At 48.0% G+C, this 17,109-nt stretch overlaps 1 protein-coding gene across 7 annotated transcripts in view; it reads right to left on the bottom strand.

Annotated features, from left to right (window-relative positions):
- Nucleotides 1-17,109, bottom strand: part of CTDSPL (CTD small phosphatase like) — a 121,710-nt gene that overhangs the window by 26,501 nt on the left and 78,100 nt on the right. For 3 of the 7 annotated variants that reach the window (XM_053904008.1, XM_053904011.1, XM_019418689.2), the window contains exons 2-3: nt 9,849-10,003; nt 758-790 (exon numbers count right to left, since the gene is read on the bottom strand). The exons of 1 other annotated variant lie outside the window; for it this stretch is intronic. In XM_053904008.1, the coding sequence (XP_053759983.1) occupies nt 758-790; nt 9,849-10,003 (188 nt within the window). Of the gene's footprint in view, nt 1-757; nt 791-9,848; nt 10,004-17,109 lie in introns of those variants that run through there. 3 more of the 7 variants (XM_053904009.1, XM_053904012.1, XM_053904007.1) reach the window with 2 other exon arrangements.

Here is a 17,109-nt window from a genome sequence, read left to right on the forward strand (position 1 = left end):
TAAGGACACAGGACTGTTTAAAAGGTCTGTTGGATACGGACATCTCTGGCGCAAGTCTCTTTGGAGAGTCGGTCGCTGGTCTGTTTCTTGCCGGCTTAGCCTCAGGCTAAATGGCTCTTGCTGTCAGAGCAGGAGGACGAGCAGGGACAGTGGGGACAGTGGATGTCTAAGGGGTGGCCCGTGCTGACGTTGACCACTGGTGGGGCTCCTTTCCCAGATTCCGAGGCTGGAGAGAGAAATGGTGGCCCACAGGAGTGCCCAGCTGGAACAGCTTCAAGTTCAGGGAATACAATTGGGGCAATTTTTTTCTGATCTTAGAGCCAAGGCCAAGCTACTGACCCTGCTGAGTAAGTCAGAAACGGTCTGCTCACCCAGGACATGGGCTGGAGGAGCCCCCTGGGACACAGCCTGCTGCAGAATCTTACGTCTGGGCAAAAGTTTGTTCTCCCAGTCTATGGAGCTGGGGCTGAGGTGCTGGGGGTGGGGAAGGGCAGCAGGCCGCCTTAGCTTGGAGGCCCTTTGCAGAAAGAAAGGAAAGGTGAGAATTTGGTGACTAGATGCTGGTTGTCCTGCTGTTCCTGAGAAACCTTCTACTCACAGTTTAAAATGTAGCTTCATTTTTCAACAGAACAGAGCTGTTTGTACCATATGCTAAAACTCAATGTATGCAAGAACATTTAAATAACCACTTATATTAGTAGGCCCAAAGCTACAAGATTCTACACGTGTTTAAATAAAATTTGATAAATATACATACACTTGGTATGGGAATGACCTGCCTCTGGTCACCCTAAGGAAAAAGAAAAAAGAAATCATTGTCAGGTTTGAAGAGAAGTAAGTAGATCATATACTCAAAAGAAACTTCAAAGCACTCTTGAGTACGGCAGCCCTATGATTTCCTGTTCTCTGCACCCTGGTGGTGTTCAATGAACAGGAGGAACCCAACGATTTTCCAATTAGGGCACTGGGCTCCACTCTGCCTCCCAGACACCCCCCACCCCTGACAAACCAGGCTGGGTTCCTAAGGCTCATTAATCTTGCGTGTTTAAATGTTTTTCTTAATGTTTCTTATTTATTTTTGAGAGCGAGAGAGCACAAGCAGGGCAGAGGCAGAGAGAAAGTGGGAGATACAGAAAGTGAGGCAGGTTCCAGGCTGACAGCACAGAGCCCGAGGCGGGGCTCGAACCCACGAAGGGTGAGATCGTGACCTGAACCGAAGTCACACGCTCAACCTACTGAGCCACCCAGGTGCCCCTAATCTTGCTTATTTAAATGGTGCCTCCCTTACTCCCAGGAATTTAATCCTTAATTGAAAAATAAACACAAAAGCCCATATACTACTTTGATCCATTAATCCCTCTAGTAACTGCCTTATTTCTTGTTTTTAAGTTAGTTATTCCCTAAAAAGACTAAGCCTTAAGTCAATACAATATGTAGAGGAAGGAAGACTAGTTTATCAGATTACAAGGAATCCCCTGGTCACTCCAGGTTTTCTTCTAGAGGAGGACTGGACAGAAGGGAGACAGAGTCCCCTTTAAGGGGAACAGAAACTGTATTTTCAGGGAGTGTTAAGAAAATTCAGGCCTCAAAGTGGGGCCTCACCCATTCTGCAACCCTGGAATGCCAGCCATTCCAAACCCGGTTGATGGAAACATTTCATTTTTATTTTTTTTAAGCTTATTTATTTATTTTGAGAGAGAGAGAGAGTGCATGCACAGGAGAGGCAGAGAGAGAGGGAGACAGAATCCTTAGCAGGCTCCACACTGTCAGTGCAATGCAGGGCTTGAACTCACAAACTGTGAGATCATGACCTGAGCAGAAATCAAGAATCGGATGCTTAACCGACCGAGCCATCCAGGCACTCCAAAACATTTTATTTTAGCATCATTAATAAATGCTAAAAAAAGAACACTTCTTCTCCGTTATCTCCACTGAGCAGTTCCAGTTTCTGTTTCTTCTTTTTTAGATGGAAGGACGGGAGGCAATAAATACCAGCATCACAGTTCCTGATGAGGAGATAGGAGGCTGTTTCCTGGTCTCCCACATGGAACTATTGTGAAAAGTGTATCCATCTTTACCGAGGGCGTCGCTTGTGACCAGGGTCTCATGGGAAGGGGTCAAACCAGATTGCTGACAATGGCAGGTGGCTGGCACCTCTTTGGGCTCTGCTCTGACTCTAAACACCAGTTAGCAACCTCTTGATCATCTGCAGCCCTAGTTACCACCTCTGCCGAGTAACAGCAACTCCTGTTTCCTCTCGAGATCCTCTTGATGGCTCTTTCCTTTTTCAGGACACTTGGGGCTTGCCTTAAGGATCCTAAACTGCCTTCTGCCATTATTCAAGGCAGAGCTGTGCTGCTCTCCAACACAAAGGTGCAATCAAATCAAATCCATTTTTAAGAACTTCTGCAGAGAAGTTCATTTCAGAAGCTCTTAAGTAATATTACTCCCAACATCTGGCTCTAGGAGGTGGCTGCTCTTGGTGGGGAGACTTCAAGCAGAAGCTCACAAGCCTGTTGGGTCACGACAGAGGAGAGTTTCTCAACCCTGGAGCTACTGACATTCTGGGCCTGGTAACTCTTTGCTGCGAGGGCTGTCCTGAGCATTGTAAGATGTTCCACAGCATCCCTGGCCTCTACCCACCGGATGCCAGTAGAACTCCTGGAGCGACAATCGAAAATGTCTCTAGATGTTGTCAGATGTTCTCTAGGGGGCAAGATCATCTCTAAGTGAGGAGCACTGCACCAGTGGGAGGCTACAAACAGCGCAACACACAGGTGTACCTTCAGACAAGATGAGCACATCAGTGAAGGAAGAGATAACAACAGCAAATACCTGAAGGGCTTGGCAAAACACAGGCTAGGACCGAAGGTGCTATTCTGGACAGATGTTTGGGCTGGAAAATCACCCCGGAAGTTTGCGCGCGCGCATGGGGTATGCACGTATTAGGGAGTGTTCAGCAATCCCTCTCCTCTGTCCTCTCCCTGATTAGTCCTCCGTGGTCTGGGCCACTGGGGTCCCCTGGGCGCTGACTTCTTCTTGCCTCTCGTCAGGGGCTGCACACCCTTTTATTTTGGGCAACTGGCGTGCAGGTCCAGGTTGTTAACTGTGATGGAGGCAATGGTTGCCACTCTAGGCCACTGCTGCTGAAGCATTTCTCCAGGACAAAGCGAATACGTAATGTGGATAGAACCCTAGATGCCACCTGTTGCACTCTGTCCACAGCCTTCTCTCTGCTTCCGGCATGCTGAGTTCCAAGAGGCAGGGAGAGCTGGGGGCCAGCGGTAGAGATGGGCCTAGAACCAGCTTCCACGTCTAATGTGCCTGGGCTGTGTTCCAGTTGTCCTGACCAAGCTGAGTGAGAGGGAGGGCAGAGGGTCCTCTAGGCAGTAGCTGCCCCACTTTGACAGGTTCTTTCTGTGGGGTCTGGTCTTACAGACCGAATAGTAAGTGCAATGCAAATGATGCATTACTTAGAGTTAATTCTTTAAAAAGCAATTGTGACAAACGTAAGTGAAGAAGTCCAGGAATGAATACTGAGTCCGGGTAAGCCTAGCTCTGCCAGAGAACTGCCTTGAAAGGCCTTTATTCTCTCATATATACAGCCAGCTACTCCAAGAAACCTGCCAGAGGTACGCCGCCATTTTCTCATGCCATTTCACCTAGGCAAATACTATTTTTAAATTAAAACTTTTACCAAGACAGCCGCGATTCTTCTCTTTGTTTGAATCCTTCACAGGCCTAGGGTACCAACGATGGTCCTTTTGCTAATGGCGATTCTCTAAAGCAATGATCTAAATTGGGGGAGGGAGAGTCCGAGGAAAGCTCACCGAGGGAACACGTTAGAATTTGGGGCCGCAACAGGGTTTACAGTGGAATCTCATCATATAAATTCCACGAATAGGTTTTTCCACACCAATGTAGAGTAAGGTTAAGGGAAGTCATCTTTTCATGATTTTTTCCCAAAATTTTCTCAGCTATTCTTTGACATTATTTCGTCTATATAAAGTTTAAGTCTTATCTAGAAACCTAACACATTTCTCTATAATTAAGAGCTACCAGAGCAAAACCTTTTAATGATTCCATTTTTTGAAGTATTTTGGGGTTTCTATGTAAATAATCATGTCATATGCAAATAAAGCTAAACTCCAATGTTTTTCATATTTATATCAATTGTTTCATTTTCTTATCTTCTTACATTAGCCAGAAACTGCCAGAGATTTTCCTATGTGGCTTGCTGTATTTATTTATTAAATATTTTATTTTATTAAAAAAAATTATTTATTTAAGTAATCTCTATACCCAGTGTGGGGCTTGAACCCACAACCCCGAGAGCAAGAGTCACATACTCTTGTGACTGAGCCAGCCAGGTGCCCCAAAGATTTTATTTTTAAGTAATCTCTACAGCCAACACGGGGCTCAAAGCTACAACTCTTGAGATCAAGAGTCGCACACTATACTAACGAGGCCGGCCAGGCACCCTGTATTTCTAGAAGACAGTTTTTTATCGTATTTAAGTGGTTTTCTTCTACATATTTGTCTATATTGTTGATTAGTATAGTATACAAAGGTTATGGCTATTACACACTTGATGTATCAGACCTATTATCATTAGAAAACGTCCCTCTTTCTCTTGTTTGTTTTTGGCCTCGAATTTTGTCTGATACCAATTTTTTTTTTTAATTTTTTTTTTTTTAATGTTTATTTATTTTTGAGACAGAGACAGAGCATGAATGGGGGAGGGGCAGAGAGAGAGGGAGACACAGAATCGGAAGCAGGCTCCAGGCTCTGAGCCATCAGCCCAGAGCCCGACACGGGGCTCGAACTCACGAACCGTGAGATCATGACCTGAGCTGAAGTCGGACGCTCAACCGACTGAGCCACCCAGGCGCCCCTGTCTGATACCAATTTTGTCACCTTTGCTTTCTGGTTATCTTATCTGCTTTTTCCATTTTGCCCATCTATTTTCCATCTTTTAAAAACCACCGTATATTAGACGTTGGGTCAGAAACTACTAGTCATCTACTGTCATAGTAATTCCAGTTTTCTTTCTGGGCACACAGTAGGACTGCACTTCCACGCTCCTTGAAGTTAAGCATAGTTATGTGAATTGCTTTGGCCAAGAAGATGTAAGTTAAAATGAGGCACGTGACTTCTTTTTTTTTTTTTTTTTTAAGTAGGCTTCATGCCCAGCATGGAGCCCAATGTGGGGCTCGAACCCTGAGAGCATGATCTGACTTGAGATCAAGAGTCAGATGCTCAACCGACTGAGCCACCCGGGCACCCCAAGGCATGTTATTTCTGAGTGAAGACTTTAAGAGCCAGTGTGATTCACCACACTCCCTTTTCCTGCTACGGCAACGACGAAAGCAAAAAGATGGGGCCTTCCTCAGTCTGAGTCCATGAATGAGGATGAGCTACATTACGCAATCTGATGGCGGTAGCTATGAGTCACGTGTGGCTACCGACCCTGTGAAAAGGTGGTTAGAGCTAAGTTAAGATGCGCTATAGGTATAAAATACATATCAGATTTTGAAGAATTAGTAAGATAACAAGAGTATAAATTTTATCTCATTGATAGTTTTTTTCTATTGATTACATGTTGAAATAATGTTTTGGAGGTCTTCGGTTAAATCAAATGTATTATTAAGAGCAATTTCAACTCTTAAGAAATATTTTTAAGAATGAGGCTACTAGAAAAATTTAAACAACACAGGTGGCTCACATTATAGATCTACTGGACAAGTGCCACAGCTGACCCCCGATCAACTTGTAGCGTGAGTGAAAACCAGACTTTTACCGTTTGCAGCCTCTGAGGTCTGGGGGTTGTGCCTACGGCCTAACCGAGCCCATGCCGACTGGCACGTTGACTCAGCAGCCATTTCTCCTTTTTCCTTTGTGAGAGAGCTCTGATTCTGCGGAGGGCGGGAATAGGCCAGTCTAAAGTCTTCCCCTTTCGGGCCTCCCTTCCCTTGCTGCCAGAGGGTAGCCGTGTGACAAAGTTCTGGCCATGCAGACAGAAGGAGACGTACCCTGGGGTTTTCTGTGAGAGCACTGACTTCCCATACAAGCGGCCTAGGTGGGGGTACTCCTCCCCGCCTTCTTCCCTCGGATGTGGATATGCTGTCTGAAGCCTGTGACTCTGGGATAATAAACAAGCATGGGGATGAGGGCAACCGCGCCAAGGACGGTGGAGCGGAAAAATGGAAAGACGGAAGAACAGAAAGAACCTGGGTCCCTGATGGCATCATCGGGCACCTAAACAAACCCCGGCAACTGCCAGACTCAGGCTTTTTATGTGAGAAAATAATCCCCTATTTGTTTAAGCTATTATTTCTCAGTTTTCTTTTCCTTGCTGCCAAAATCGTTCCTATCTGATGCAGGTCTATTCTTGGAAACAGCATACAGATGAATTTGTCAAGCCAATCTGATACGGTCGTGGTCTTTTGTGAGGGGAATCTGGTTCACTGAACTTGGGTTTTATGCCTCCTCTTTATGTTAGGTTTACTATTGATGTTTGTTCTCTTCCCCCTTTCTCAATTTTGACGGCCTACTCACGTTGCTGCCCATTTCTCCTTTCACTCCTTGTGAATTTTCAGGATCTATTTCCTAACTGTGCTGCTTGTACGGTTCTATTCCTAACAGGTGGTACTTATTCTTACGTCTTCTATAATTGTATCATAACGGAATATCAATCTCGCCCAGGCTTCTTTCGGTCCCCTCTCTGAATCATGACATGTCTGAAAATGCACTCCCTTTGGTTCAACAGATAAATGCTATCTTGGTCACATATAGAATTTTTGGTCTGGAATTCTTTTCTCTCAATAGCCTGTAACATTTTTTTTCATAGTCTTCTGGCTTTCAGTATTGTTGATGAGAAGTCTGGTACTGCTGTAATTCTCTTTCTTTTGAAAATATCTCGTTCTGGTAGCTTGCCAGATTGTCTCTTCACACTTAAATTTCAGAATTTTTTTTTAAAGTTTATTTATGTTTTGAGAGGGAGAGAGTGGGGTGGCGGGGAGCAGGGAAAGGGCAGAGAGAGGGAGGGAGAGAGAATCCAAAGCAGGCTCCACACGGTCAGTGCAGAGCTCAGTGCGGGCCTCGAACCTACGAACAGTGGGATCAGGACGTGAGTTGAAGTCGGACACTCAGCTGACTGAGCCCCCCGGGTGCCCCTAAATTTCAGAATTTCAACAGCACACATCCAGGCATGTGCTCCCCTAACCTGCCCCACTCATCTCACTGTATACTTACTTGGTAAAAGCCCTTACAATCTACATATTCATACTTTTTTTCAGCTCAAGAAAAATTCCTTCTACTACCTTTTCTCTTCCTGGCACGCCTATTTGCAGGTTAGCTCTCCTCGATGCCTCTTCCTACCCTTCCCCCCTCCTCCCACAATGATCATCTCTGTGTTTCTGGTCTGAACTGAAAGATATTTTCTCCACTTGCTCTAGAACATTAATTCCGGCCTCAGCAGTGACCACCCTCATTCTCCTTTTTCTCAGTTTGTTTACTAAGTTTTTATATTTAGAAATCATGGGATTTCTTTTTTAAGTTCTAGACGTTACTTTTGTCCTCGAAATTCGTTTCTTGACGTATCCTTTCCTGAGTTGCCTACTAAAGTTCTCTTCTGTCTCTTCTGTTGCTTCCACCTCAGTGGGAGCCTCATAGTGTACTTTTTCGACTTGGACCTTCTCCGCAGTGGCAAACGAGGGCGCACTGCCAGGTCCGGCAAGGAGCAATGTTTCTGTGGTCCAGCAGAGCCCAAACCGACAAACCACAAGGACAGGAAGAAAGTCTCTGCGCCCAGTGGGCTGCTTTAGGGCACAAGAAGTGAAAGCAATTCAGCTCATCAGTACAGCCCCTCCAAGGACCACACGCATCAAGTGGGTAGTGCGGGCCCTTTCCGAGGGGATCCACAGCTCTTGCTGGCCGGTGGACCTCGTGGGACCATCCGTTTCAAGTCTCTGTCCTGGGACCCCAAGAGAGGCAAGCGTTTTCCTCTGCTGGTGGCTTCCTGCTTCTCACTGAGGCTCAGAGAGGATGAATCCCGCGCCTGCTCCTTCCCCTGGAGATGTCAGGAAAACCAGAAGCCTTACTGCGCTTTCCGGATTCCACTGGCAGGCTCAGCGGGTTTATCCGGAGAGAGAATTTCAACGGTGGGAGCCACGTGCTCAGGCTGTCATCCTCCCAGAACCCTTCTCCCTCCATTCATGTGTACTTTAAAAATAATTTACTTTCTAGTCCCCAAAGTAATTTCAGCTTGTTTTGTGAAAAGTGGGAAAAGCTACAAGAAAAAAGAGAGCAAGAAATGAAGCACAGGAGAGGGGAGAAAATCCTATACATAATCCCACCAGTATGAGATAGTCTCTTCATGTTTCGGCATATATCATTCTAGTCTTCTGAATGCCTGTGTGTGCATGTAGGACTATGTACATATACTTATACTCACCTGCTACACTGAAGTCTTTCATCCCCTATTTGTTTATTTATTTTAGAGACAGAGAGAGAGAAAGCATGAGTGGGGGGGAGGGGCAGAGGGAGAGAGAGAATCATAAGCAGGCTCCACACTCAGTGCAGGGCCTGACACTGGGCTCGATCCCATGACCCTGGGATCATGACCTGAGCCAAAATCGAAAGTTGGATGCTTAACCCACTGAGCCACCCACCCAGGCACCCCTACGAGAGGTAATTTTTAATAGTTGCATACTATTTGAGTATAGGCTTATTCTATGGTTTTTCTATTTTCTATTGTTGATCATTAGGTTGCTTACAATTTTGCAGCATTATGATCTGTGTTGGATAGTGTGTTGTAGTTCAATAATCCATAATTACGCCAATAAATAATTTCTAGGCTTTAAGATTATATTGCTAAATTTCCTTCCAGAAAGTTGTAACCAATTAACATGGCTACGAACAACTGATTTATATCGTCTAACCCCTTTGTCACTACCCTCCTCCGAATCCAAATATTTTTACAAATATCCTCAATAATTTGATAAGTGGAAAGGGCTATCTCAACACTTCGGTTTGCTTTTCTTTGATTAACAGCCATACTGAACATTTTTTCATGTTTACTGGCCTATGTTTCCTATTTTGTGACATGCCTGCTCATGTCCTTCGCTCACATTATTTGGAACATGAAGTTTCACGGGTTTTGCGTCCTCAAAATCTCAACTGTCTTCACAGTGAATAATCCCTCTTCGCCTCCTGCAGTGATTCTTACCTGAAAGTCTAATTCGACTGAGATTAACGTTGTAATCCCTGCTCTCTTTTCCCTTCTACTTGCCTGATATCTTTCTACTCACCCTTTTAACTGTTCTGAGTCGCTTTGTTTAGGACAGATACGTCCACTAGGCAGCATGTGGGCGGAGTCTAGTTTTTCTTTATGTACTGTGAAAATCTGACTTAGGATTTTTCATCTGCTGCATATAAAAGAATGTGTAATAAATACGTGTGTTATTAAACAAGGTAGTTGAATCCATTTATACTTAGTATTGGTTCTTTCCCATGCCTCTGTGTCTTCATTTGTCTTCCCATTTCTCTCTCTGCTACTGGTTCTTTAACTCTCCATCTCACGCAGCCGACTTCCCAAGACAGAATGTTATAAAAATGTGAAGTGATTCTTCCAACTCTCATCAAATATGTTCTTCCGTCTGCTAAATGGGAACGACTGACCCATCCTCTGACAAAACACATGATCTTTTGTGGAAATTTCAGGGCTGTACGGTGAGTGGCTGCACACATGCTATCCCAGGCTCTTATTCAGGATATTCACCAGGGGGGGGGACAGACCTGCAGCTCCTGGGGCTCTGCTGAGTGCACAGGTCCCCTCCAGCACTGACCTTCTGAAGCCCACCGTTCTCCTCCACCAGCGGCGGAAGCACACTGGGGCCGCTGGCTGGTGGGGCCTCCACATTGTAATCACGGAAGCAGCAGAAGAAGGAGCTGAGGATGCCACGGTGCCTCTGTTTCTTCAAGCTGACGTTGCACTGGGATGCTGGAAAGAGAAAAGCACACTGCGGCCAACTGCAGCACGTACTCGTGGCCGTAATGCAACCCGAAAACTCGAACGTGCAGTTGCCCCCCCAGAGCCCCCAAACCAGGAGACCTACTCAGCACAAGAAGATGAGGGGCCCCGGGAAGTCACGCCCAAGGATTGTTATTCAACATGCGAATCCTCGAGGGCCAGCTGGCCGATGGAGGTCCAAGCCTGCCGGCCGACAGAACTCCTCTGACCTCAGCCCGGTGGGGGTTGCTTGCTCATTAACTGACCCAGCCTCAGGGTCAGGCCCCATCTGCATTCCTGAACCCAGGAGACAGTCTCCCGACCCAGGACTAAGCACTACTCCAAAACAAAGATCCTTTCAGGCACAAGTCAGACTCGACACTCTCCGAGCAGCGTTACTCTGTGCAGGGTGCCAAGAAAGAGTCACTTTGAAGCTAGGTCCTTGGACACTCCTAACTCCAACCCTGACCTCATGAAGAAATAAGATGTGTGAGGGCATGAAGACCCTTTCTTAAACTCTGCCGTCTGTCAAGTAACTGATGGGAGGACTGAAGTCTTCCATTGCACTTAAAACACAAACAGCAGATGTGGGACAGAGAACACGCGCTCGGCCGGGGCAGGGCTGGCCAGGGCAGAGTCCCTCTTCCTGAAGCCCAGGGCGACCCTGTGCCATGGACTCGCTCCCCGGCCCGTCCTGTCCCTCCGGAGGGAGTGAGGTTATCTTTTCTGTTATCTGGGCCTCAAGACAAGCTGCCGCAAGTCAGAAATCAAAGGCAAAAATGAGAATAAAACGAAAAACACACCTCAGGGGAGGAGACTGACAACCTGGAGGGGCAGGAGCAGTGCCTGGGAATGCATCCAGGGCTGTCCCACCACAAACCACCTCTGGGTGGGTCAACGTACTCTGGGCAGAGGCCACAAAGGGCCCGTGCTTAGGGTTAATGGGGAAAGTACCAGCGTAGGAAATCACTGAGTCCGCGTGGTAACTGTTGGAGTTTATCTATCCCGAAAAGCAGTTTTGGCACGATCCCCTTTTTCCGTACTTAAGTGATTTGTGCACCACCTTCCCCGTCGTGAGATCACCAAACTTCTGCTAAAAGTCTTGGGGTACTCTTCTGCCAGCGGCAAAACCAAACGCATTCACATGGAGATTCTGAGAAAAGACTGAAAAACTGTCTTTGCCAGCAACTCGACAGGCATGGACAGGCGTGGGCGAGTGGCCAAGTAAGTGTGAGTTTAAGGTCCTGATTTGCTAATGATGAGCTTTAGAACCGTAACCCCCTGGAAATGATGGCTGTTTTATCTTCCTTGAGAACGGCTGGGTGCATGTCATAGGGCACCCCCGTCTTCTTACCCGGGGCCCCCCACGGTAGGCCAGGCCCGGCCACGGGGACCTCCAGGCACACAGGCCTTCCAAGCAGCAGTGTGGGGAAGGGACAGTGACCACTGTTCACTGGGGGCCAGCCCTCTGAATTCCACTGCTTCTCAGTTCTCATCTCAGGTGACCCGCACGGCTACCCAAGGAGATCAACACCTCGGTTTCCATCTCACCGCGGCGGAAATACAACTAGTAACCGCGTGTGCCAGGATCTGAACCCAAGGGGGCCTGTTTCCAAAGTCCATGTGCCATGCTGAAGACAGTCTTGACCGATCAGGTCAGATCAAGGAGGGAACATGCCAAATGGGGGGAGAAAAGACTGCGATAAACTCATGGTGTTTGTTTTTATGCCACACTCAAATAATTTAGTCAGGGGAAGAAAAAGAAAAGCGGTCTCTTCCCTGGCCAATGGCACATTTCTCTGCAAGTAAACACGCTATCTGTTTATGTCCCAGGGACACTGAGCAGCTGATGCCCAAGCAGGGCAGTACATAGCTTTGCAAAAAGCACCCGCAGCCCCCAGATCCCATTTTCATCCTCGGGTCATATACGTCTTCCCCACAACCAACAAACAAATTAACAGACTAACTTACAGGATAAAAAAATCCTAAACCTGGAGATGGCGAGCTACTCATAATCTCTACCCTTAGATGGCTTACCATGTAGAAGCCACAAACAGAGCTGCAGGAGTGAGTCCCCGGGGAGGCCATCACCCTGAAAGGAAAGTGGCAGCCCGCTCAGGATTTCCCTTCTCTGCACCAGGAGGTGAAGCAGCCCAAAGTGGCCTCGCTTCCACACTGAGGGAGGAGCCGGGCTTCTTCCCACTAAGCAAGGTTTGTTCTAGGGCCTACAGGAAGCTTTGGGAGGCTGGGGGCTGTCTAATTTCCTGAACACTCTTGGGCTTGTCTGGTGCTCTCAAAACCAGGCCAGTGGGGGAAATGAATGGAGCTGCTCAGCCTCACCCCTCCTTGGCACTTAGTTCTGAAAGGGCTCAGGATGCTGACTGGCCGGGTCTAAAAATCCTACGGCCTTCCCCCGCCCCAAGCTGCTTTCCGTCCATTACCAAGGCCCGGCCAATTCGAGCCACGTGACTGACTGGCACCTGACCCAACGTGGGCCAAGGAGAGTCTGCCCCAGGATCCACGCTACAGCCACTGGAAAGGATATTCTCTTTTTGCTGGCTTGCCAAATGGGTAGGACGTTAACCTGGAGCCTTTGGTGGCTCTGGCCACCACGTGAGAAGCACCTACCCGAGGACGAGCCAAAACGGAGGAAAAAGCAGCTGAGACATGGAGAGGGACGAATCTCCGACAACACCATCTGGGGACGTGGTTTCATTAAAACCAGATCCTTCCCGGGATTCTGAGTTATAGAAGAGAATAAATTACCTGTTTTTCTGGGTTTACGTTATTTGCGATGGAAAAGATTATCCCTGGAAACGTAAGCTCCCTGTCGAGGTGGTGTGCAAACACTGGTGAACCACACAGGCACCGTCCCCACCTCACGTGGCTCACGTCTAGCACGAGAGACATCGAACAAGAGATTCTGGTACAGTTTGCGTCTTGCTATGACGGGCAGCACAGGGCACACAGTCCCAACTGGAGGGTGGGTAGGAGTGATTTCTTAGAAGAAATGCTTTCTGAGCTGGGCTGACGGTTTCATAAAATTGCTGGAGGGGGCAGGAAAGTGGGGAGATAGCCATTGGTAAAGGGCCTGATGTGAGAGACAGCACGAGGTATCTGAGAAGTCAGAGCAGTGGCGAGGGGGTGCGGACGTGGTTGACGACAGCCTTGTAAACCATGCGATGAGTCTGCATTTGGCTCTATGGAAATGGGGAGCGGCACGAGCAGATCTGTACCGCAAATGTCACGGTTTGACCTTGCGACTGGAACCACCGAGCTTAAATTTTAAATGGACTGATACAGGCTATCAATCCATATCAAAGATTTCCAGGATACCGTATCTGCAAATCAGAGATGTGGACCGTTTTGGGTAAAGAGCCTAGAATGGAAATTTCTTACTTAAAAATTGACTTTAATGTTTAGTTTTGAGAAAAAGAGAGAGAGAGAGAGAGCATGAGCAGGGGAGGGGCAGAGAGAGGGAGACACAGAATCCGAAGCAGGCTCCAGGCTCTGAGCTGTCAGCACAGAGCCCCACGCGGGGCTTGAACCCACGAACCGTGAGATCTTGACCTGAGCCGAAGCCGAGGCTTAACCGAGCCCCCCAGGTGCCCCCAAAATTGACTTTAAGTACAAGCTACATGGAAATAAGAAATAAAAAAATTAAAATTAAAAAAGATAAATTACACGGAGAGAAAATGGGCCGTGGAGTGATTATTGGGGTTTGAGTCCCTCCCTGCCACGCGTCAGCCAGTGTGACTTCATCTACCTAAGCTACACCACTTCATTCCTACGTCTGCAGGGCTGTTGTGTGGATGCAGCAAAAACACGCGTGTTTGTAAAGCACGTGTGGTGCTCAAGAGAGAAGATCTACCGGCAGCTTAAGATACAAGCAAGAAGAGATTGATCGATTTAGGTACTGAGCAATGTCTCCCTGTGAACATTCGGAAGTTAGCGTGTATCCAGACAACAGTCCTTACGAAAACAGCCTGGCTTTATGAAAAAACCCGTAGGCAGAACCATTTTGGTTTTGGTTATGTGAATTCTAAACTTAGAACTTGACGTAGCTCCTTAAAACTTTACTTCCTATCCAAAGTTTCTTTGTATAATAATAATAATCATCATCATAGAAACTAAACAAATAAAAAGCAGCTCCCCATGTGAAGCTTAAAATAAAGGCCTAGGGCTCAGGCCTTTTCTAGGAACTCTTATATGAAATCCGGTTAGAAAGAAAGTGTTATAATTAAACACATGAAATGTCTGGGCAAAGCCCACCGAGGTAGACAGTGCGGTTCGGTCCCCTGGTGGGATGAAGGGGACGGGTCCGAGGAGCTATCAAACGGTGTTTATGCCAACGCATGGAGGGTGCAAGTGAATCCACAGCCAGTTGGTATGTACAGGCCAAGACGGGCATTTCTAGCCCTCCGCTGATACTTCCTGACCTAACTGGTTCCCTCCTGCATCCAGAAACTGAGCTGTTGCCCCTCAAGCAGCCAGTGTTTCTCCATCAGTGTGGGAGCAGCCCATGCCACATAACCCGGGCCCTTAAACCGTTCTTGCATTCTGACCTGGTTTGGGTTACAGCCGTGAGGAGGCCCTGGCTCTTTCCCGAACCCCTGGTCTCAGGACCAAAACCTCCTGGGTCTACACCAACTCCGAGCTTCACGTAACTTGTCTTTGTCAACACCCCACCCACCTGTCCTTATCTCACATCTGACCTGAAACTCCCACTGCCCCAAACACACCCCTACACAGTCAGAAGAGTAGTTCAGGATGAAGCTCAGAGAAGCGGGAACGTTGGTTGGTCGAAGTGTTTGCTACTTACCATCAATCCATCCCAAGTCATTCGGGTTTCTCCCCAAGCCAAGGAACTGCATCTTGGCAGCTACAGACAACAAAGGTTGGCCTTTAACTCTCACAGTGCCAAGCCGGCCTCCGTGCCAAAGACCCAGCACCACAGAGTTTCTAGGAGAAAACGGACTTGATACACCACATCTACTGCTAATGTGTCAAAGCACCAACACCTGCCCTCCATGCTAGCTTCTTTCTTGTTGCAAGAGCAGAATCAAGAAAGGATTCCACAGCAGCTTTGTAGCGTCTGAGTATTCACAGCAGAACATTAAAAACATGTCCAAGCATCAGCATGGACACCGGTGCTGTTAAGGGTGCAAAAGTGCACACCAGAGTCTCCCAAGGAAAAAACGCTTCTTCACGTGTGGGGATGTCAGAGCACACCCTGAAGAGCCCACGCAGCTGGATTCACAACTGTATTACTAGGGAACAAGCTAGACACCTTTTTTTGAGTTGGGAGCGGGGGGGGGGGGGGGGGTTCCTCTCGCCGGCCGCCGGCGTTTAAATGAATGCACCCTTTCTTCTCTTGTAGGACTGGGCTGCAAATCTCTGGAATGCAGCCCAGGGCCGTGGTTTGGAGTGGGTGTCTAACAGGAAATTCTGGGCAGTCTATGCATACATTACATTCCTTTCCCACCCCGAAAGAGTGGTCAACAAACACAACTTTCCTCTGTTTGAATAATAGGAGGGTAAGGGGGGGGACTGTTGGGGTGGGGAGAGGCCAGGGCACAGACCGTACAGAGTTCAAAAGCAGATGTGGCTGCTGAGCATCCAAACATCCTTTTCTCCTAGAAAAAGGACTTAGTCACCAAAAAGGTCACCTTCTGAGATACCCAGTCGGTCCCTCTCCAATTTCCAAGTGATAAATTTCCCCTGGGAACTGCACCCGGCCCTCTGGAAGAAACGTGCCTTTGATCGCTCTTTTCCCACTACAGCCCACGACGGGTGGGGGCGGCACTACCCGTGAGGAATCCAGGGGAGGAGCAGGGGCTGGTGACTAAAGGCTGGGCAGGAGGAGTCCCGATGTCATCCTTCCATGATGGTAGGATGTCTCCCTTGTTCCCTCTTGGCTCCTAACAGCCCTCATCAGCTGCCGCCTCCTTTGCCGGGGGCCCTTGACATAAATCGTGGCTGGCCTTCCCAGCGTGCGGTGCAGAGATGACACCCGGTTTTCCGACGAGGAAGCCGAGACTCGGAGTACTTACAACTGTGCGGTGAGGGTGCTGGGGTTCAAAGCCAGAGCAGCCCGACTACAGAGCTTCCAGCCTTCCCACTAGCCCTCCCTGCCTTGCTCCTCTGTACTCTACTGGGTTTGGGTTTTACTTCCAGGGAGAAAAAGCTGATATGAGGCCTTGTGCTGCCTGTCATCACGCCAAAGGCCACACTTGAGAAAATTCCACAGTGAGCCAGGGATACTTGTGGTAGCCCTATGAGGTCAGTCCAGACACAGTGGGTCCACTGTGCCTCGGACGCACCCAGGCAAACTCTCTGTGACTTAGCTTCCAAGGAGTGCCCCTGTGCTGGGAATGCCCTCCTCGCCTCAGCACCTCCCAGACCCCTGGCCCAAGGCCACACGGCTCCTAAGTAACAGGGCTGGAGAGAAACCAGGTCTGGGGGAGTCCAGAATCGGAGCTCTCAGCCGTCCCTGTACAGAGTCCGCTTTTCACAGCAAGAGCCAAAAGAAGTAACAGAACAAAGGACTCAAACAGAAAATGCACTTAAGAGGAAGTAAAGGTTAAAATTTAACGGTAATTAAATAAATGAACGTTGAAACGATGAAGCTCCGTTTTGTGCCTGTTAATTCAATGAACAGAAATGACGAACACAAAAACACAGCCGATGGCGGTAAGATTTTGATGGCAGAGGCACCTTCATTCACACGTTGCTGGTCACGCTGGAGACTGGAATGATCCGTTTGAAAAGCAGGCGAGCGATGCGTCGGAGACCATGAAGTCTTCCGCAAACCATCCGAACGCCCAGCAGAGTGGGAACGGTTAATTAAACTAATGCGTACCAGCTGGACAGAAAACCTTGCAGCCACAAAAAACGCCACTGGGAAGAGCGTGGAAAAGTGCTCATGGTCACTGGCAGGTGAAACCTCTTGGTGCTGTACACTCCTTATGTCTTCAGCCTTGTCAGGTGTCTCTGGACAAGATCTGGAACACAGGCTCCAGGCGCACAAGCTTGCGACGCATCTTGTTCGTGCCCAAGCCCCTCGGACGTAGAAATGTGCTGGTACAGAACGGGCC

Source organism: Panthera pardus, unplaced genomic scaffold (genome assembly GCF_024362965.1).
Source record: "Panthera pardus isolate Hobbes unplaced genomic scaffold, ASM2436296v1 HiC_scaffold_16, whole genome shotgun sequence".
NCBI classification, from domain to species: Eukaryota; Metazoa; Chordata; class Mammalia; order Carnivora; family Felidae; genus Panthera; species Panthera pardus.